Source organism: Python bivittatus, unplaced genomic scaffold (assembly GCF_059951505.1).
Source record: "Python bivittatus isolate LINGU-HERP-01145 unplaced genomic scaffold, Pbiv_v1 ctg000590_np1212, whole genome shotgun sequence".
NCBI classification, from domain to species: domain Eukaryota; kingdom Metazoa; phylum Chordata; class Lepidosauria; order Squamata; family Pythonidae; genus Python; species Python bivittatus.
Genome location: NW_028277086.1, coordinates 31,491,375 through 31,513,749, shown reverse-complemented (window position 1 = coordinate 31,513,749; position 22,375 = coordinate 31,491,375). Strand labels below are relative to the sequence as shown.

The window sequence follows — 22,375 nt, the reverse complement described above, 5'->3', positions numbered from 1 at the left end:
TATTTCTCAGGGCTCAGACTCACAGCATGCATGCCATTGCAGAAATGTGTTTTACTAATTGTTTTAGAAAGATGCGTCCTTTTGACCTCCTCTCCATGTCACCCCCAATGCACTGCTAAGGCAGCCTAGAGCCATCCTTTAGTAGTTCCAGTTCAGAAATAGTGTTTTCCTTCTTCTCCTGACACAAAACTTCCCATGAGAATAATCTGGACTGACACTAGGACAAGCTTGGAAATGAGCTGGTCAAGGACAGTGATCTGCAAGACTACTAAAAATGCTCCCTCTCCATTGATTTGGTGGGCACTGCACCTCCATGTACATCTTTAACTATAATTTATTGCTGAGAGTTATTCCAAAGTAAAGAGAAAAAGACCAGGTGTCTGGTCTCTCTCTCTTTACATTGGAATAACTCTTAGCAATAAGTCAACCAGAAAACATGCTACCAGCTGTGTGTCTAGGATGGGCGCATGTGTGTGTGCTGGGATGATCAAAATTCAGGAAAGCACATTAAATTCATACACACAAATGAAGAATGGGAAGTGAAAAGGGAAAGAGGCTTTTTGCCTAACCAAAAAGGGTTTGCTGGGAAAACTGACTTCAGGAGGGAGAAAGATAACAAAGATCCTCAGAGGCACAACACTGAGATTTTCTGGTTCAGGTTTCCCTGCTTTGTATTTCAAATCAAATCAGCTCTTTCAATGAGTGAGGCAGATATTTCAGGGAGGGGGGCAGTATCTATGAAATTGTTTCACAGAATAAACATTCAATAAACAATGAAAATTAAGACTGAGTAAATAATTTCTTTAAAAGTCTTTAATTCCCAATCCTATTGCGCCTCACATTCAGGAGAGAAATTGGTGGCTCATTTCTCTGCCAGCGGGTGATGCTGGATGGAATGGGAAGGACCACATGGAATCCACCACACATTACCCTTGGTGAAACTACTCCCACTGACTTACATGAGGACATCAATGCTGCCCAGCCTCGTTGCTGAGCCACAGGAACAGTAGGCTGTAGGAGCAACACAATGAATGCCAATATGCTTTCCTTTTGACTCAGGGATGGGAAGAATTAACATTAACAGGACTGTGAGGAAGTCCTGTTAATCTCCTTCCAAATCTGTTTATGTGAGCAGAAAAAACCTAACTGAGTTTCCACAGCAGGGTATAAAGCAACTCCGAAGGTGATTTAAATTTGGAAAAGAGCATGGGGAAAAAGTGACGCTATCTTCACCTACTTTCACATTCCAATCTATTCTGCCCCTTTCAACTTCATTTAGAAGTTTCTGGTAAATATAGAAATTTTATTATTCTAGTCATTTTAATATGTATTTTTACACTATCTTTATAATTTTTTAAAAATGCTTGGGGGGGGCAGGGAGAATAACAAAAGTATAGGCTCATACAACTGCACAATGATACACCAAGGGATTAATAGACTGCCTAAAACCATCTGACAGCTGTTCTGAAGCTCAGTCAAAATGTTTTTGTAATCTCATTCTCATGCACAAAAACATTAAAATGTCATCATTTAGAAGATTTGGAGGATCTGAAGGAAACAAATTCTTAAGAGTAGGGAGCTGGGATCAGTTGACATAACACTCTCTATTTTATTTTTTGTTGCAGGAAGGCATTCCTGTAATGCTTCAGTTGTAACTAGAGGAGACACAGATATTGTCTCAAGATGCATTAATATTATTATTTTCCCAATGCTTAAAATACAAGAGGAAATTTATGATTAAATACAATTCTCCTTCCATATAATGTCCCTGCTGTTTTGTATGGAATGGCATTCAATCGGATGCTGCCTATATTACGACTAAATATAACATACAACCTACACACTGATTTTTTCAATATCTAATAAAAATATTTTCTAAGAACAGTTCGTGCAGCATAAGACTGTATGTAGATCTTTACTTTGTAGGTATTTTAACTTTTAGGTGTTTTAACTTTTGTTAAACTTGCTTATCTTCTATTTCCTTTTATCTATATATCTCTATCTATACACACACACACACACACACACACACATTAAGTAACAATACAATGTAGATCTTAATATTAGGTAATTAGTTCAAGACTGAAACTATTAGCATATAACTAATACTTTGATGTGAATTGCAGTGGTTCTTTCTTTTTTATCTTATAGAGTATTCAACTTTGGATGAAAAGTTAAATAATTTTATGCTTATAGCACTGAAACCCTAAATGGCAATTAATGCTGATAAAATTTTTTACTTTTCTCTTTTTACTTTCAATACATTAATGTTTTTAAATAATAGAATGTTAATAATTTTTAATCATATTATACAAACATTACTGCATTGATATCTACATTGAAATAATATATCATGATTTACAATATTACAACAATAAAAATGACCATATGTAGATCTTTACATGACAAACCAATCTATTCCACAAAGATTCCACAATCATTTTGGAATGCCACATAACTGTCACAAAAAGCACTCTTTCTCAACCTGGTTTGCCCCATACATGGTGGGGAACTCTGGCAGCTGCAGTTCCATTGTTTTAGCTCTAGAACCAACTGTGATAAGGTCTGAGGGCAATTGTTTCTCTAGAAGAACCTTCAACATGCACATGGAAATGGAAGAGTCAATCAGGACACAGAGCTATATCCACATACCAAAGCACTAGACTGAGACTAGTGATCTACTATATGAGAACCATGATATCTGACAACGAAGTATTTTTCTACAAAATGCTGGTGAAGGGAGGTAGAAAGCTTGGTAGTAAATCTAGTAGAATTTGGCCCTAATTCAACATTCCACCCCACTGGCTCTCTTGTGTGTGTGTGTGTGTGCACGCGCATCTGCACGCGCACATGTTATACGTGTGTATATACACCTTTCGTCTGAAGAGCAAAGTCTGGCTTTCCTCTAAATACTATTCCATACAATTATACAATTTAATTATGCAATTAAAAATGTGTACATACTGTGTGTCTACAAGAAAAAGTAACTAACAACTAATACCTCACTAACCTGAGGTAATTTTGGAGGGATTGGCTCATTCTGAAGAGCTTGAAGTGCCTTCATTGCAGCATTGTGTCTAGCAGCTTGTCGAGTCTTTCCTTCACCAAAAAACTCATGCTCACCTACAGTTAACTGAACGTAGAAAACCTTAGGCACTGGGCAGTGGTATCTAAGAAAAAAAAATATGAGGAAAGTATTTCTCACTATATGTCAATTCCACATACTAAGCAATTTGTACATAAATTATAATTGAAATACATCAGCAAGAATTAAGATGTGGTTATAATATTTTGGTGTGATAAGTTAATTGAAAACTGTTTCATTTTTTCATTATGGTTCTTTTTTTCCAGACTATGTTTCAGTATGAGAATTCTTTTGGAGCTCATGCCTGCAATCAAACAGAAGGCTGGTTAGTTTCTATGATTTAGATGCAGCCGTAATGACTAATTATTGGTAAAAGCAAAAATACCTATTCAAAGATATGTATTTGTTGCAAGTTTTATCATTCTGTTGTTCTAAAAAAATTCAGGACAGATGAATTTCTAATGCTAGCCTCAAAATACTCCTGTAAGCCCTAACTTACCTAGCAAATTTCAAGATCAATCTGATCCAAATCTTAATTCTCCTAGTATAGGATTCTAATCAATCCAAGCAGAGGTTTTATGAGTGACTACCAAATAAACTAATATATATGTGTACTGTGAATTTCCTGAAGCCATTTCTCACATCATCTTAATGTAACATTTATGAAGCACTGCAGCGACAACAGTGTATCAGGTACTTTTTCTGTGCCAAACTTAGTGGTATAATTTAGAATTCCATAAAAGGTGCTTTACCTGGGTAGCGCCAACCATGCCTATATGGGCAGAGGTCCTGATGCATTTAGTATATGGTTTGTAAATATTTTAATAAGCTTTAAAATAAATTCCCAAGGTGGGCAACTATTTTGGGACACCACTAATAGGAGACCATTTAAGAACTAAAAATATTAAACTGGAGCTCAGTTTCTAAGCTCTGACCCAGCACAAAGCTCTTAAGCAATGAAGGAATGTTTACAACTAGTTCTTAGCATCTGAAAACAGGGATTCATAACATGCCTTCTAGTTGGTGTGATTAGGCGCCATTGTAATTAAATAAATTGCTATGGTCTGTTGACAATTACAAAACTCATTTTGGTTTGCCACAAAGGCAAACAAGATTTCTGTTTATTATAATTTTAATGGAATATGATGTCATATGGAACAAACATGCTGAATCAATCTATTTCTTTTCTAGCCAAATATTAATTGCATACTAAACATCCCTTAAGACTTCTCTGTGCATGGCCACTAAATATATATAAAAATAAAGTATTACTTTATCAAATTATCTGCTCACACTGCATTTCCCATAATTCTTCCCATCCCCCTATGGCATCAACATTCCTGGAAGAATGGATGCGTTTACAAACTTCGTAACAAAACTGGTAAAATTTCAAAGTGACATGAACTGCTTGTATTTAATTCCATTTTCTCTGCAAATAACTTGCATTATAAATCTATGTCTATTAGATGTACTGTTTGCCTCCTTTGCAGTTTTTTGAATTGTCTATTAAGTTTCTGGATAAACATGTTTGTACTACATTATTTCTGAGGGAACCAAAGATTCTCCCTTTTTAGTGCAAAACATTTTTGAGCAAAATAAAGGATAAATGTCCCTAAAATTCTTTTTTTTAATTATTATTACATTTTTAATCAATCGGATGACTGGAGTTCTGTAAGTGAATTAGTCCTCATTTAGTGACCACAATTGGGACTGGCAACTTGGTCGTTAAACGAAGTGGTCACTAAGTGAAACCATGGCTGTACTTATGATCTTACATCAGCTTTCCCTTGCTTTACAGACCTGTGAAGGTCGTAAATGCGAGGATTGGTCATAAAGTTACTTTTTCATCACTACCGTAACTGTGAACAGTTGCTAAATGAGGTAGTCACTAAACAAAGACTACTTAAAATAGCAGGAGAACTTTAAAAAGTATCCAAATGCTATAAAAATGCCCAGAAGGATAATGTCCTGAATAAAAAGGAAATCAATTCTAGCTGCTTTAGCAGGGCATTCCACAAGTAGGTACCTGCGAGTAAAAAAGGCCTTTTTCTTGTAGTCAAGCATCTAACTTTCCCCAGCAGGAACATTCAGAGAAGGGCCTTTGAAGATAACTGGAGTATCTGGTAGAAACCTATGAGAGGAAGTATTCTCTCATTCTCTTCAGAAAACCTCTCATAACTGCCTTTTAACACAGGGTGACTCCTGTTCATAGCCATGCAGTTTATCACATCGGATGCACTTATGATGGCATGTGTGTGTGTGCGTCTGTGTGTCCCTGTGTGTGTCCCTGTGTGTGTGTGTATGTAAAATTATCCTCTTTGTTTCAATGAACAATGATGTTATTAAACACTCCTCTGATCTGACTATATAATGACATCTTTAAGGGACATTCATAGAGTAGATTAAAGGCATTTGACTGTTTCTTTTGACCTCAAGGCACAGTCATGTAGCTGAGACCAGTTCTTGCTGAGGAGGAATTTAGAATGGATTTCAGTAGATCGAGCCTGCTTAATTATTAACGATTGTAAAACAAATGCCATAAAGAAACAATTTAATAAAAGTAAAAAACCAACAATAGAAATAAAATTCAATTAGGAGAAATTATGGTTTAATTTCCTGTAGAGTTCACACCCATCTATAATTGATCAGTGGTACAATAAGTTTTAGTATACAGACCAGAGTCAATTTATGTGATCCTTCTTCAACTCTTTTATATGGCAGCATCTTTTAAGAGAATAATTATGCCAACTGAAGCAAAAACGAGAAGCAGCTAACCTGGAGGTTTAAAATAACTTTAATTAAGAGGTTGCCAAATTAACCAGAAAAATCCAAACATGTTCTATCTTGGAAAAATGCATTTCAGAGTCTAGACTATATGGGCGTGGTGTGTGTGCACGAAGGAGGAGGAGGAGGAGGAGGAGGAGGAGGAGGAGGAGGAGGAGGAGGAGGAGGAAGAGGATTGCCTAGACCTCTACTATGAACAAAATATAGAGGTAGAATCCAGTGTTACACAAGTGCATCCATCTCACAAGACTTCCCTCTGCTGTCCACCTTCTGCACTCTCAAAATCTGTTCCAGAGCTTAAGGAACCCTCCAAAGCAGTCTTCGAGAGTGTGTGTATGGGAAGAAGAGCAGGATCTACTCCTCATGAAAACTTATCATTGGATCCTGCCATAGTGTTAGCTATAGTAAGATTAAAATTCTAAAACATACTAATTTACCCATGTGACAGTAGTTTCTATACCACGCATTGACTGGAATCCAGAGGAACTCTGTATGCATGCAAAACATCTCCATAAATACATGGGCAGGAAAACAGATTTTTTTCCCACCTAAGTTGCACCCCTGACCTTCAAATGGGATGCTGTTCCAAGATCTCAATTAAGGAAGGGGTTAGGAGAGGTGCAACTGGAAGGGAGACAATGAAATATCTCTGTGAACAAATGGAAGTAACTTTGAATTTCTCCGAACACAAGCAAGTATATTTTAAATGAACCATTAATGCTCTTCCATAAATTAGAAAGATAAATGTTATGTAAAAAGTCTGAACAAGACTCCAAAAGTTGTTCTAGAATTCATGAGCATTTCCTCAGAATCTGAAATAGTCTATAGTCACATCGTGTCATATTATGTTAATTTTGGACTTACTAGTTAGGATAGATTTAAGAAGCACCCTGCCCATATAATATATAAATACATTCACTAACTTTTCATAAGCTGATAGAAACTTACAAGGGAAAGAGGAATATTCTCATACCTGGGATAGAGGACAATACACATTTACCCTTCCAAGTAAATTAATGCATGGGTAATTTGTATCCAGATTTCCTATGTATAATACTTCTTTAAGAGAATCCATTACTTCTTATAATTTGACTGTAGCATTCTTACATGAATACCATCTATGGACTTTTCTATAGCAGACTGCAGCTCTTTCACAAGCATTCAGATAAAAGTCATAGCATTTCAACCATTTATTTCTTACATGTTTAGTGTGTCCCTAGAGAGTTTAATATAAAACAGGAAGAAATAATTGACAAAGTAATATTTGTCGCATAAAGCTACAACAATTAATGCCAAAATATTTGAAGAGGAAACCTAAAATGTTTCATTTGCTAGCATTACATCCTTCAATTCAATGCTGTTTCATTTAGCTTTGGGCATGTTACAAAAAATGAATGATCAGCAATTCTCTGCTCTACTTGCCCCCTCCCTGTATCCAGTACAATGGTGATTTTGAGATAGCAAAAAGTAGTTCCCCTTGCACAGGTCAGGTACTAACAGTTGTTAATCCATCTAGGATGCATCATATCCCACACTATTCCACCCAGAACCTCATCCCTTAAGGCAGTGTTGTCCAAACTTGGCCACTTTAAGATGAGTGGACTTCAACTCCCAGAATTCCCCAGCCAGGCTTGGACAACACTGCCTTAAGGGCAGCTTTTCTAGAACACAGTGAAACTGCAATGGGTAGGAAGAATCAGCAATAGTTAAATAGCCATTATTGTATAAGCAGCAGGCTGTCCACTAAGCACAGTGCTATCATGCAACTCTGTTTCCACAAAGTAGTGCAAATGAGACTGCCCTCTATCATTTAGTCTTGAAGAAGAAGAAGAAAAAAACCTGCCAATGAGCAAAATGAAGTTTGATGATAATTAAAACTTCTAATTAAGCTTTGAATCACTTTTTTTTAGGCAAGAAATTAAAAAGTTCCTCATGCAAGCTAAAAAAGGCAGAATCTATGTCATGGATTACCCAACTCTCTTATCTATTTCAGCACATACAATTTTCCATGAACTAGGTTACCCACCAATCTTAATGGCATGCTGAGTGGTTAGAAAGAACATTTTTGAAATACTCCAACATTTTCCAAAAGGAACTTATGTTCCAGAAGAACATAAACAACGCTGCATAACTTAATGCAGTATCATCTTTGTACGCTGAAAGAAACACTGTTATTTGCCAACATACTGGCTACATAAGGAAAAGAAAACAAGGTACTTCAACTCTTTAACTTAGTATTATATTTATCCATATTGATGTTATATACATATGATTAACCTGGCCAAATTATTAATACGAATGTTTTCCTATTACATAATGCTATCAAGTAAAGTGCTTAAAATTAGAGTGAACAGGGGCAAGCATAAGAAAACCCAAGCTTTTCATGAGAAAACATTAAATTGTAGAGAGTCAAAAGGTTTAGCAGAGGGGTTTGTTTTGATTACACATAATACTTCATGATCTAGACATAAAAGTACTCTATACACTGAAAAGACAAAATGCCCTGAAAGACAGTTATTGCTCTTAAATCATGCTCTAGTTTTTAGCTGTTAACTTTATTTATTTACACATATAACTGCAACAATAGCAACATTCTATGCCCACTGAGTCCTCAATCTTTATGGCCTATTTCAGGATCCCCTCCACTGACGGATTTTTTTTCATGCTTTGTACTTCTGCAATTCTTGCATAATCTTGAAGCCACCTTACTGTTCCTGCACTGCTTACTAATTGTACTAGGAGAATCGAATTTACCATTAATATATATAATATAATTTTATTAACAATATTACTAATGTTTAAGGAACATTATTATAAGTCAAACAAAGAATCAAAAAATCCCCAACCCAAAAACCCTAGGCAAGCTTATAGTTGAAATGCTGACTGCAGCAGAGGGAAAAAAGAGATGAAGGAAAAAGAAGAACAAGACAAGAGGGGATAAATAAATATAAATGCTATTCTAAGTGTATTTTGAGTTGTGGGACAAAGACTGAGATATTAAGGCAAATGTTTCACAAAAAAGATTCTCTTTTTTAGGAAGACAGAACAAAAATGGTTTAAGTTCTGTGCTAACCTTATATTTACTTATAGAGAGTACAACACTTTTATATGCAGCCATTATTCCTTACTTACCTTCACATTCACTTCCCCAACCTAGTGCCCTCCAGATGTTATGAGAACACAGCTCCCAGATTTCTCACTGGGAATTGCTATGAATTTGCCCCAGTTGCAAGATTCTGAGCAGTATAAAATAACCATAAAAACAAAACTCCACACTGTATTACCCACCCCACATTTAAGCAATCTATCCATTGTATATACAAAAAAAAAAAGGGCAATCAACATAAACAACTAGGTTTTAGTTTTGAAGGTTGGGTGAAAAAGAAAGGCTTTGAGATTATTCCTGAAATCCAGGAGCAAGTGTCCAAACAAATCCATAGCATGGGGCACAATCAAGAAAGCATGGATTCTAGTCTGCACACTTTTTGTCTATTAATGGAGTAAAACTCTCAGTAACCTCTCTTTAGATGACTTGACAGGATGGGCAGATTCATTCTGAATAAGGCAATCCCTGTTAAAGGTAGTCCTCAAGTTACAACCATTCGTTCAGTGACTGTTCGAAGTTACAATGGCACTGAACAAAGGGACTTATGGTTCCAGCCATTGCAGCGCCCCTACATTCATGTGAACAAAATTCAGGCACTTGGCAACCAGTTTGTACTTACGACTAGTTGCAGCATCTTGCAGTCACGTGATCATCATTGCTGACCATCTCTGCCAGCTTCCCACAAGCAAAGTCAATGGGGAAGCCAGCAGAGAAGGTCACAAGTTGCTCTGGTAAGTCTCCCTCACCCCCCACCCCCAGCCTTTCTTTGCTCGCATGCATCACGCCTCCTTCCTCCCTTCACTTGCTCACGTACACTGTGTGCTCTTTCCCCAGCCTCCCTGTGCTCACGCACATGCACATACCCACCGGCACCCTCCTTCCCTGGGCTTCCCTGAGCTTCCCTGCACTCACACACATGCAGCACCTACCAGCACCCTTCTTCCCCAGCCTCCTGTGCTTGCACACATGTACATACCCCGTGCTCTCTTTCCCAGGCCTCCCTGTGCTCGCTAGTTGCGAAGCACTTGAATCTTGATCACGTGATCATGGGGACACTGTGATGGTTGTAAGTGTGTGGACCAGTCATAAAGTTACTTTTTCAGTGCTGTTGTATCTTTGAACGGTCACTAACAGGACAGTTGTTAAGTGAGGACTACCTGTATAGGACTTTATAAGTGATAACCAGTACTATTGAATTGGGCCTGGAAGCCTATTGGTAGTCAATATAGCAACTATAAAATAGATGTTATTCTACAATAGTGGGCCATCCTGATACCAGCTGGGCTGCTGCGTTCTGCTCTGAGTCATCCTCAAACTCAGCCCTATATAGAGTGTATTGCAAGAGTCCAGCTGCATGGTGATAAGGGCATGAGTATTGCTGCCATGGACCTACTCTGACCAAAGACTATCTGGTCTCATTAAAAAGCATTTTCCTGAACCTGATACCTTCCAGATGTGTTGGATTTAAAATCCAAAAATTCTCAACCAGTCTAGCTATTGATACATTGGCTGGGAAATCCAGAGAATGCTTCATTAAATCTAGAGGATATCAGGTTGAGAAAACCTTCTTTGTACCCCAGGTTCTTTTGTGTCCCACCTAAAACCCAGTTTGCTTAAGATTCCAGGTATCCAAACCCCAGCCCTGTTTCTCCTCCACGCTAGTCCTCATAATGAAGCTATTTCCCTGGTTCCTAGCTGTGGATGCCTCCTAATTTAGCCTTGCTACCCTCTGAATGAAGCTCAACAGAATCTACTGTTTTACAGCCTGGAGTTAAAATGTTGCAAGGAGTTTGGGAAAATGAACACTGCGTACTGCTCATTTACATACTTTCGGCATATGTGAAATATGATGTGGAAAAATGAGAGAGCGCTGAAGGAGGCGAGAAGGAAAAGGAAAGAAAGAATTGTATAGGTATGGCACTAAAGGGAATTTTGCATGAAATAATACCAAAGGTTAAAAATACCTCTGTGGCAAATAAGCTGTATGCTGTGTTTTTTAACTTTTCTGACATCCAGCATGATCTCAACATGCCTTTCAATTTAAGGAGCTATTACAAAATGTGGTAATAGCCAAAGAGTTAAACAATTTCATCAGTTTTTTAAAACATATCATGGAACAAAACACTGCAGTCTATCTATAACTGGTATGAAATAAATATACTAAATAATAACACTGCTGAAAAATGCTTTGGGGTGTTCTTTCTGCAGTTGAAACTAAAAGCAAATGATAAGTGTATACCGCCCTCTGGTGGCCTAAAAGAATTATTCTAAATTACACTATTACAGACTTTTTTCTAAACCATCAGCAGACTGAAAATTGGTCCTGTAAATGTCAGTTTTTTCAAGTTCACCTCTCTCATGGATGAAACATTCCATTGTTTTTCAAAGCTTCTTTCCACAGATTGACTTTCATATTATTCTAGGCACATGGACACCGTGGGCGCAAGCTTTGTGACAGCACCTTCATGAGTTTACCATAGCATTTCCTCAGGTTATACTCTTTACTTTTTTGGTATAAACAAATATTCACTCAAGAATCAGTCTTGAGATGATTCTTATGTGCAATTTTTGTGTAATATATAAATAATCTTGAAGCTATCACTCCGGAGAAGAGCACAAGGGTTTTTAATATATTGTAAAGGACCATATGAAGGCCAGACCATTTCCCACCTGACCACGCCCCAGTTGATAGGATAAGTTATTTCACTTCAAATTTTAAGATCTATTTAACAATGGATTTCATTATATTAAACTTACTTCAGTGTTACAGAAATACACCTATTGAGATTTTGGACAATAAGAAAATTTATTTAAAAATATGTTCATTCTAAACACAGTTAAATAAATAAAGTTCTTAAACTGGGTCCCATTTGATCATAATAATCATTGCACAATACATTTTCTAAACACAGTTAAATAAATAAAGTTCTTAAACTGGGTCCCATTTGATCATAATAATCATTGCACAATACATTTTCTGTATTACTGTCATGATATAAGAATGCAGCCGCAATTTTCTCAATGAATTAAATATTGACAGAGAAGTGTATGCTGAGGATGAAAGGCATATCGTCAAAGACCTCCAGGCTCTCAAACTTTTAGTACAGTCCAAACTTGTTTTTCTTATGTATTTGTTAAAAGAAATTTGAGGAAAATTAGGAAAAACATTATATTTATATTGAAGCCCTGGCCTTTCCACTTCTTTGGCCCCAATTTCTTTTTGAAATGGAGCCAGCCTGCCACTTAAGAATTAACTGCAGCCTTAGTTAAAAAAAAAAAACACACACACACACACAACCTGTTCAGCTCTGTTTAGATGGTAACAAACCATACTGATGATATAGAAACCTCTAACTGGCTCAAACTGCTGAGAAAACACATGTCATCTAATGGAAGAAAAGGAAACTCAAATAAATAAGGATGTTCTAACATTCTCTATTGCAGGGTTCCTCAACCTTGGCAATCTGAAGATGTGTGGACTTCAACTCTCAGAATTCCCCAGCCAGCCATGCTGGCTGGGGAATTCTGGGAGTTGAAGTCCACACATCTTCAAGTTGCCAAGGTTGAGGAACCCTGCTGTATTGTCACGTTTGCCTCTAGAATTCACTTTCACGAATTGTAGTATTTTTTTAAGTGCGGAGACCAGTGAGGAAGATTTTCCCTTCTTACACAACAGTTGTAAGGAAATCACATCCATTTCCACTAATGTCTTGAATGGGAGATTTGTAAAATGTGAAATGAAGAGTTGTTTTTTTTTAATTAACAAACCAAGTGCTATCAAATAACAACAACATCTGCAAACTGAAGTATGCCATATATATCTACTGAGATGGGGAAATTGTTTCATTTCCTGCTAATTTTCCAGATGTAATCTCTCACTCAAGGAAGAGGAAATTCAGAATCCAGAGCACACCTGAAGTAGATTAGGTATCAAATGATGAAATGCAGCGTTTAAAAATTAAAAGCATCAAATCTGCCAATATTGTACAGTGCTATGGGAGCTATAACAATTAAAAATATAATTAAAAATGCACAAACCTCTGATTGTACATGCCACAAAAATTATAATTTGCTCTGTAGTTTGGGGCTGGCTTTTGATCTAATGGTGTATAGATGGCAGGCTCTCCTCTTTTCATAGCAAGGCCATTCAGTTTCACTGTTGGAGTAATACTGCCTGTAAAAACAAGAATGCATAACTAGCATTTAACAAGTATATCAGAACCACCAGGACCGATTGTACTTCTATTTCCTACTTTTTAATCATGAAAACCATATCCAGAAAACAGCACTGACTTAAAACATTCAGATCTAAATTTACAAAAGCTCTAAACATTAAACCTGGAGATAATCTCTTTCATTCATATGAGGCTGCTCCAGAAGATGTTAAGTAAGCTAAGAATGAAATTTTATATGTTAACAAACTGAATATAAGGAACGCTGATTGATACAATATAAGGTTTTTGAGTTAATATGGAAGCTATTTACTATATATAAAAACACTGACACAAGTCTGATATATTTTGATACTCTAAAACAGTGTTGTCCAAACTTGGCCACTTTAAGATGAGTGGACTTCAACTCCCAGAATTCCCCAGCCAGCATGGCTGGCTGGGGAATTCTGGAAGTTGAAGTCCACTCATTAAGATCACTCATTAAGATCACTCATTCTGGGAGTTGAAGTCCATTCAATAAGTCCACTCATTAAGTGGCCAAGTTTGGACAACACTGCTCTAAAAGATGCTAAAACACAAAAATTTCATCAGCTTCAGAGGCATGTGCATTCACATGGCTATTCTTACATCAGTGCATAAAATATTAATCATTAATTAGCTTTTCTGAATGACCACTTTGAGAAGAAGTAAGGTAGTGTTTCCTCTTTGGGAGTGACAGCAGATGGACACATGAGCATTCTTACAGAAAATGCTTGTGTACCTGTTTCAACGTGTTTCATGAAAGCTCCTTCACCGTGAGGATGTAACCAATCATAAAATAGTAGGTTACTACTTAAAATAGAAGGTAGTAGGCAACCTTCTGAGATTAAAAAAAAAAAAAACCAAAAAATTTCCCCATGGTAGAGGTAAAATCCAGAACATAAAACAGCTCTTTTGAAAGCACAATTTTCTACTTTAACATTCATTTCAGAGCTAAGTAACTTGTCCCACAAGCTGAATATTAGAAAGATTTGAGGTCTCAGAACCAAAATGCCTAATCACATGTTTTCTCTCACAAATCACAACTACAGTGGTACCTCAGGTCACGAATGCTTCTGTTCACGACCAATTCGGGTCACGAACAGCACTGTTCACAAAATTTTGCTTCTGTTTGCGAACTCCGCATCAGGTGACGAACAGGATCCGCGGCCATTTTCCCTGCTGACACACGTGGTCGTGGCTTCCTATAGGGAGGGGGACTCTCCCTCCAAACAATAACCGCCTCCCCACCCGCCTTCCTATCCTCTACGCCTCAAGCAAGGTTAGTGTTCTCTCTCTTCATACTGTACTGTACTGTACTTTGTGTCATATTTTTGTGGTTTTAAAAAAAAATACATATGGTTCAGAATGGATTAACCGTATTTACATTGAACCTTATGGGAAAATTTGATTCAGGTTGCGACCAAAATCGGTTGGCGACCAAATTCGTAGGGGTCAGAACTGATTAACTGTATTTACACTGAACCTTATGGGAAAATTTGATTCAGGTCGCAACCAATTCGGGTCGCGACCAGAGTCGCGGAATGAATTAAGTTCGTGACCCGAGGTACCACTGTACTTATTTTACTGAAGGCAAGCTGGTGGACCTCAATGAAACACACAGTTAAAAAAGGGAAAAATGGCAAAATGCTCATTACATACAATAAAATCCAGAAAATACACATATACGGACACTTACGAAACCTTAATCTAAAGCAAAGCAAAATGAATCAAAACTAGTGCCTGAGTGTGCGCGCACACACACACTATTGAAAAAATTAAGCCACAAGGGTTGAATGAAAAGTAATGCCTCCACCTCCATAACTTTAGTTTAAAAAGGGATAGTTTAATAAATGAAACAAGAAAATAATCCTTGGAATGAGCTCTTTTGTTACCTGAATTTACTTCTCCACATAATCACCACCATTCATTACACACTTCTGCCAATGATGGATATGCTTTAAAAGCCATCATGAAAGAATTCCATACTTTGCCTCTGCAATTAGAGCCTGAAATCCTTTCTACCTCTTCATCTGAGTCAAACAGATGCCCTTGAAGGTATTATTTCAATTTTAGGGAAAGGTGGAAGTTGCATGTTTCCAACTCTGGACTAAATGGGGATGGGGTAAGATGGCAAGATCCAACTTCACAACTGTGTCTTGGATAGCTTGGGAGGTGTGAGACCTAGCGTCACATTGCAGCAAAAGTTCTTTCTTTGCTTCCAAACTCTGCTTAGTCATTGTTTCAAAAGTTGCAATATTCAATACTCTGAGTTGGTACCAGGTTCAAAGTAATCCATCTGAATAAGATCATCTGTGTCACAAAAAAAAAAAAAAAATAACCATGAGTTTTCCTACTGAAGCCTATGTTTTGATTTTTTTTTTCTATGGGTGACGTTTTGTGACGATATTTTGTGACTGATGCTTCACTTCTGGATTATAATGATGAGCTACTGTTTTGTCAGCTGTCATGATGCTGTAAAGAGATTCCTCACCTTCATTCCTGTCAGGTGGCAACAACTGCTGACAAACTTCAATTCCTGAAGCTTTCATCTTTGCAGTCAGCATATACGATCAGCATGCAAGGAACCAATCTTGTCCAAATCTTTTGATGTTGAAAAACATCAATAATGTGACCCACACATTCCTGTGAAATGCCAAGCTTGAGAGCAGTTTCCCTTTAAGTGATCCATCAATTGTCTTTAATCAGTTCATCAACCTTCTCTTGTGAAACTCATTGGCTGCTGTCAGACGTCATCTGCTTTATTCTTGATCACCCAAATCAACTCTTCCTGGTTTACCACCTTTACATTTTTGGGCACAGCAATGCACTATATTCATCACCATAAACAACTTGCATATGGGGTGAATTTCTTCCTTTTGCAGTAAAAAAATAAGTTATGACATGTGGCTTAAAGTGCGCCAATGTGTACTCACTGCAGGCTTCCATATCACAAATAACAGAAACACCAACGTTTGCTCACAGCAACTTCCCATCAACTGAAGTGAAAGAACAGATGCTAAAGAAGATATTGGAGTTTTGGGTGTATTAGCACTGCCATGTGTTGATGACTTATAAATTGCAAACATTACTTTTCATTCAACCCTCATAAATACACTGTGTAGAAGCAAAACACACAGTGACTTTCCCAAATACCCTCCAGCTCCACATGATACTCCTATCATCCCTAGCTTCTTTTTTCCTGGGTAGGTCAAATACCATTTCAAAACAAAGAACTGGGTGTCAAGAAAGGTGCTCGTGGGCATACCAGAAGGCACTAGTACCACATTAAGGAACTTAGAAGTAAGAGATAATTCTATCCCAATCCTCATAATATACACTGTATACTTCACTTTCTGCCCAGTATCTCCTGCTAACATCCATACAGTCTTCAGAATAATGAGTCTGTAGTCCTCTACTGCGGCTGTTGCTGAACTGAGCTTCCGGTATACTTTACCACTGGCCATCCGTAGGACTGGATGGATTAACATTCTAACAAAGAACATACCAAGCTGACATACATTCATGCAGCCAGTTATTCTGATTATTCTGTTTTTAAACAACAGAGAGAAGATTTTAACAGCATTAAAAAGAAGGCACTACCAAGCAATTCAAGATTTCCTCTTCTGACATAGTCATGAAGAACAACTAGGAAGCTTATGAATTCTTCTTAGATTAATCACAGCTTACTCTGTTGTCCAAACCTGGAGAACTGTGGTTAAGTTTACTTCTTAGTCAGAAGAAACCATTAAACTTCCGTTTATAATGTCTGAAGTTCCTTCTTTCAGTTTAACAGGATTCTAGTGACAAATTAAAGTTCAATTAAGGTAAAATTATAATACAATTTCTAAACTCCATATAGCTGCACCAGAGGAGGAGATAGAAGGGACATACAAGTTTAAGGATAATTCTCATAAATTATGGTTTAAGATTACATTAAAATGAAGCCAGTGTGTATCTATAGTCACTGGGAAAATACCTCACAATATAAAATGCAGTTGAGCTCCATCTTTCTTCATACAGCTGTCAATCTAAACTGAGAATTACAATTCTTTAATTTGAGGATTAAAAAAAAAATACTATTTGGGATTGTGCATGCTTTGAAAATAATTTGGAAGAAGTGGTTTGGCAGTTGCATAAGTATGAGCAAACATCTCTGTTCATTAAAGCTTGTTTGCACGTGATACAGAATTAAGATACTGTTAACTTACATTTTGATTCATACAATAAGATTGCACAGACAGAACTAAATTTACAAATATTTCCAAGATACAAAGAAAAATAGGCAAGCCTTCTATTCCTGTGAATTTTATACATTACAGTAGAATGTGTATGTAAAGGAAGTGAACCAGAATTTGATTCTCTTACAAAATGTCTTTTTTCAAAAAAACTATAATTGTTTTCATTAAGAAAATTATTTTTTACTTTAAGTTTTTCCCCAACCACTTAATGTAGTTTATAGGTTGAAGATAAAAATGTGAACCTTGGAGAAATATGACATCTCAGCAGCTTCTGCTATGATAAGTAGTGAATAACTGTGCATACCCGTGATAAGATTTACTTTCACAAATTGTTAACCTTCCTTCATTCTGCTAACCACAATTTTTCAGCTTCACTGATGCTGTCAGTAAACACTAGTTGAAAATGTGCTAGTCTACTCTAGCCACATGCAAGAATATTGTGAGAAATAGAATTGTGACTTGCCTGGATTATTATTAACATTGTTTTTTGGTGGTCTAGGTGTTGGTTTCGGGAGGCTACTTTCATTCAAAGCTTTGCTAGCTGCTGAATGATGGGCCTTTTTAATACTGGTTCCTTCAGCTTCCCATGTCTGTTCTCCAAGAGTCAGCTGCACTGTAAATATCTTCCAAGGACATAAGAGGAAGATAAAAGAGGAAATTTATTTCACAGACAATTGTGCAGGGCAGGGATAAGCAGTCTGAGGCTCAAGGCTGCATGGGGCCCTCAAACACTTTTTTTATGGTCTCCAGAATCTCTTCCCACCTCACAATTCTATCAGATCTATCATAGTTTTCTGTTATTTGTGATGGGAAAATACAAAATATACTTTGGATCCGAAAATAGGTTTAACACAGGTTTTTTCAAACGCTCACCAGGAAGTCAAGGAAAAAAGGAAATCTATCCCAACTTACATGTATGATAGGCCATATCACATTTTTATAATTCCCCACTGGCAGTCCTTGGCTTGCACCCAAAAATGTTAAGTGTAGGTTCTGACCCATAAAATCAGCTCCTTCAGACAATTTGCCAGCACCATTAGCAGATTTCTTCTCATGGAAATTCTCCATTGTTGAAGGTGCCTGGACCAGATGGCCTACCAGCTTCTTATTATAAACATTTTGAGGATGAACGATTACAACATTTGCAAAAAAATTATGACTTCTATTTTAAAGAATGGAAGAATACCAGACAGTTGGGGAGAAGCCAATATAGCATTAATTCCTAAAGAAGGCCAAGTCTTGACCTTACCAAAAAATTATCAACCAATATCATTACTGAACTGTGATGATTTTGGCTAAGAGGATGAAAACAGTTTTACAGGATTTTATTCATGAAGATCAGTGTGGGTTTTTACCCAAAAGACAGTTAAGAGATAATATTAGAAATGTATTGGACATTTTGGAATACCTAGAACAACATCATGAAAAACAAGTTGCACTGATATTTTTGGATGCAGAAAAGGCATTTGACGGACTTCTGGTGGAGGAACAATGGCTGAAGGTTAATTCCAGCTGAAGCTCTGCTGAAGCCGAAATTTTAAGCATCGTAGACCAGGTGTCTCAGGATTTTTTTCCGAGACACGAAGCATTCTCCGGGCAGGGAGGAGCCTTGAATTGCACCTCTTGTTTTCCGGACGGCTATAGCTTATCGAACGATCATTGGATGCGACCAGACAGTGAGCAACCAGCTGGGAAGTGGGTGGAACAGCTTGTCGGAGCTGCGTTTAAAGCCTCCTTAAAGAGACCACCCCACTTCTAAAATCACCTTTGTTGTTTATTATTCAAAGAATTTAAAGAGGCTATCCCCACTACAGAAATACTTCTTCTCATTATTTTTTGGGATTTCTAAAGTGTGTTGTACTGGATTTGAAGGATTGAAATATGAGCACGCAACCTGGAAGTCTTAAAGTGCTGTAGAAAGTTTTTTATACTTTTAGGAGACTATTTTTTTATCTATAGCTTACCCTTGTCTTTGAAAAGAAAGATTTTTATATAAGTGATTTCTCGTGGAATTGGAGCGATCTATTTTTAGATGCTGTGGGAAAGTTTTGGTTTGCCGATTTTCTCAAGCTGTGATTGGCTGTAGACTTCCTCCCGCTTTGCTTTGTTGCTAGCTGTGGATATCTGGTTACATTTAATTTTGGGGAATACTATCTTGGGCCACAAGAGGGAGCTAAAGTACTATATTTGGATTATTGGATTGCTGAAAGGAAGAAATAGCTTTTTTCTCTCTCCTTCTAAGCAAGGAAGGAAAAGACGACAATAGAAATAAAGACAATGGCCACCAAAAAGTTAACAAGGCGTGGCTCTGGTGAACTTGACTGGATAAAAGGTATGTTTGAAGAATATACTTTAAAAACTACACAAATGATTACCCAAAGTGTTACCCAAGCACTTGATTTAAAGTTTCTTGAACTTGAAAAAAGGGTTGATCAAAAAATTGACCAAAAAATTGAAAAAATGGAGAAGAAATTGGAAGGAGGGACTAAAATCTTAATGATACAGTTGACTTGCTGCAAAATGAAAGGGAAAAAGAACTGGACAAAATTGCATTATTGGAGTTGAGAGACAAAGAGTTTTGTCTGAGGCTTAGGGGAATCCCTGAACTTGAAGAAAATTTAACAAATATGATTACATGTGCCTTGTCAGAACTAATTGACTGGGAAGAAGATAAAATATCAGATGAGATAGAAAAAGTTTTTCGTATAAATTCCAGATATGCAATTGTACATGGTAAGCCAAGAGATGTGTTGGTACAGTTTTCCAGGAGAAAAACAAGGGATTTGATTTTGCAAGCACATTTTGACTCTAAACTTAACACCGAGAGTGTGGATATAATGGTCCTCAAAGAAATACCAGTAAGGATTTTAAGGAAGAGAAAAGAATATGCATTTTTGACAAATGTTTTGAAAAAGAATAAAATCCTCTTTCATTGGGAAAAACTGGAAGGGATAAGTTTTTCCTATCACCAACAAAGATTTAAACTAACTTCAATTTCTAAGGTTAAGAACTTTTGGGTAGGTAGATTTGGAATTAAGTTGGAACAGGATACATCTGGAATTAAGCAAATGGATGTGGTTACACATGGGGAAGAGACAGCTGTCATTCCTAAAGACTGTGGTGAATCATCTGCATAAAGATGGCTTTGAAATGTCTTACATGGAATATAAATGGGGCAAATGCTCCACAAAAAAGAAAAAAGGTTTTTCACTATCTGAATAAATTGAAATATGATGTAATTTGTTTGCAAGGAACACATATAAAAAAGAAAGATACCAAATATTTAATAAGAATTTGGGACAAGAATTTGTTTCAGCCAATTCGAAGAAATTAAATGGAATTGTATTATATGTTAAAAATTACTTGAAACCTCGTTTGTTGTTAACAGATGATTATGGTAGATATGTAGTTGTTGAAGTGGAGATTCATGGACTTAAAATGATTGTTGCGGGAATATATGCTCCGAATGATGACAAGAGCAAATTCTTTATGCAGCTTTTGAATGAACTGTCAGCTTTCTCGTACCAAAGTTGGTGTCTGATGGGAGATTGGAATGGAGTTGCTTCACCATTGATTGATAGAACATCTGAAAAGCAAATTAAAATCAAGCAAGGAAAATTACCAAAGTCCTTTGTTGATTTAATGGATAATTTGGTATTGATGGACTCATGGGGATATAAAAATGGACTGGCAAAAGATTTTATTTTTTATTCAGAGAGACATAAATCTTTTTCAGGAATTGATATGACATGGGTTTCAATGGACTTGGCAAATAAAATTTCTACAGTGGACTTTTTACCAAAGACTTTTTCAGATCATAATCCTGTAAGCATGATAATCAAAAAATTTACTAGGTCTTTTAGGTGGAGATTGAATGAATCTATTCTGCAAAAAGAAAATGCTGTGGAGGACTGTAAGAAGAAACTAAAGGACTTTTTTGAGATTAATCTAGATAAAGTTGTAGATTTAAAAACAGTGTGGGATACCAGTAAAGCGGTTATGAGGGGAAATTTTATTTATCATAATCGTATTCTCAAGAAAAAGTCTCAACAAAAATTACAAATGGTTTTAGATCAGATTAAGTTGAAGGAGCTCCAGAAAAAAAGTCTAATAATAATATTGTTTATCAACTCAAGTTACTATACAAACAAATTTCAGTGTTGACTGTGAAAGAAATTGAAATGAAATTAAGATATGCTAAACAGAGATACTTTGAATTTGCAAATAAACCAGGAAGATGGTTAGCATACAAATTAAGGAAAGAGAGAGATAAGAAAATGATTTCTAAAATTCAAGAAGGAAATGTGGAATTACTGGATAAAGAAAAAATCAAAAAAGCATTTCATAATTTCTTTTCTAATTTATATAAAAAACAAGAAATTTCTTTGGAAAAAGTTGATGAATATTTGAATAAACAAAATTTACCAAAACTTTCACAGCCACAGAAACTAATATTGAACAATCCTATAACTACCTTTGAAATAGCTGAAGCTATAAAGAGAATTAAACTGGGAAAAGCACCAGGACCTGATGGATTACCTGCAATATATTATAAATGCTTTGAAGATGAGATTCTTTTACCTTTTAAAATATTGATGAATTCTGTATTGTTGGGTGCGGCAATGCCTGACTCATAGAAGAAAGCCAATATTGCACTTCTACCTAAAGAATGACAGGACCCTCTTTTAATTAAGAATTATAGACCAATTTCACTGTTGAACAATGATTATAAAATATTTGCTTCAGTGTTGGCAGAAAGGTTAAAAAAATCTTGCAGGAATTTATTCATGATCAATGTGGATTTTTGCCTAAAAGACAACTAAGAGACAATGTTAGGGTCGTGCTGGATACTATAGAATATTTACAATATCATAATGAATGTCAGGTGGCTCTTATTTTTTTGGATGCAGAGAAAGCCTTTGATAATTTGAATTGGATGTTTATGTTTAAAGTTTTGGAAAGTATGGAC

General features: G+C 36.5%; 1 protein-coding gene across 12 annotated transcripts in view; it reads right to left on the bottom strand.

Moving 5' to 3' along the window:
- STAU2 (staufen double-stranded RNA binding protein 2) overlaps positions 1-22,375 on the bottom strand; it is a 169,537-nt gene that overhangs the window by 129,606 nt on the left and 17,556 nt on the right. For 11 of the 12 annotated variants that reach the window (XR_015797607.1, XR_015797608.1, XR_015797609.1 and 8 more), the window contains 3 exons: positions 17,866-18,029; positions 13,014-13,145; positions 3,011-3,170 (listed from right to left, as the gene is read on the bottom strand). Coding sequence is in view for 9 of the 12 variants with exons in the window: in XM_088149238.1 (XP_088005364.1) it covers positions 3,011-3,170; positions 13,014-13,145; positions 17,866-18,029 (456 nt within the window). In the remaining 3 variants the exon portion in view is untranslated. Of the gene's footprint in view, positions 1-3,010; positions 3,171-13,013; positions 13,150-17,865; positions 18,030-22,375 lie in introns of all 12 variants that reach the window. The other variant, XM_088149239.1, reaches the window with a different exon arrangement.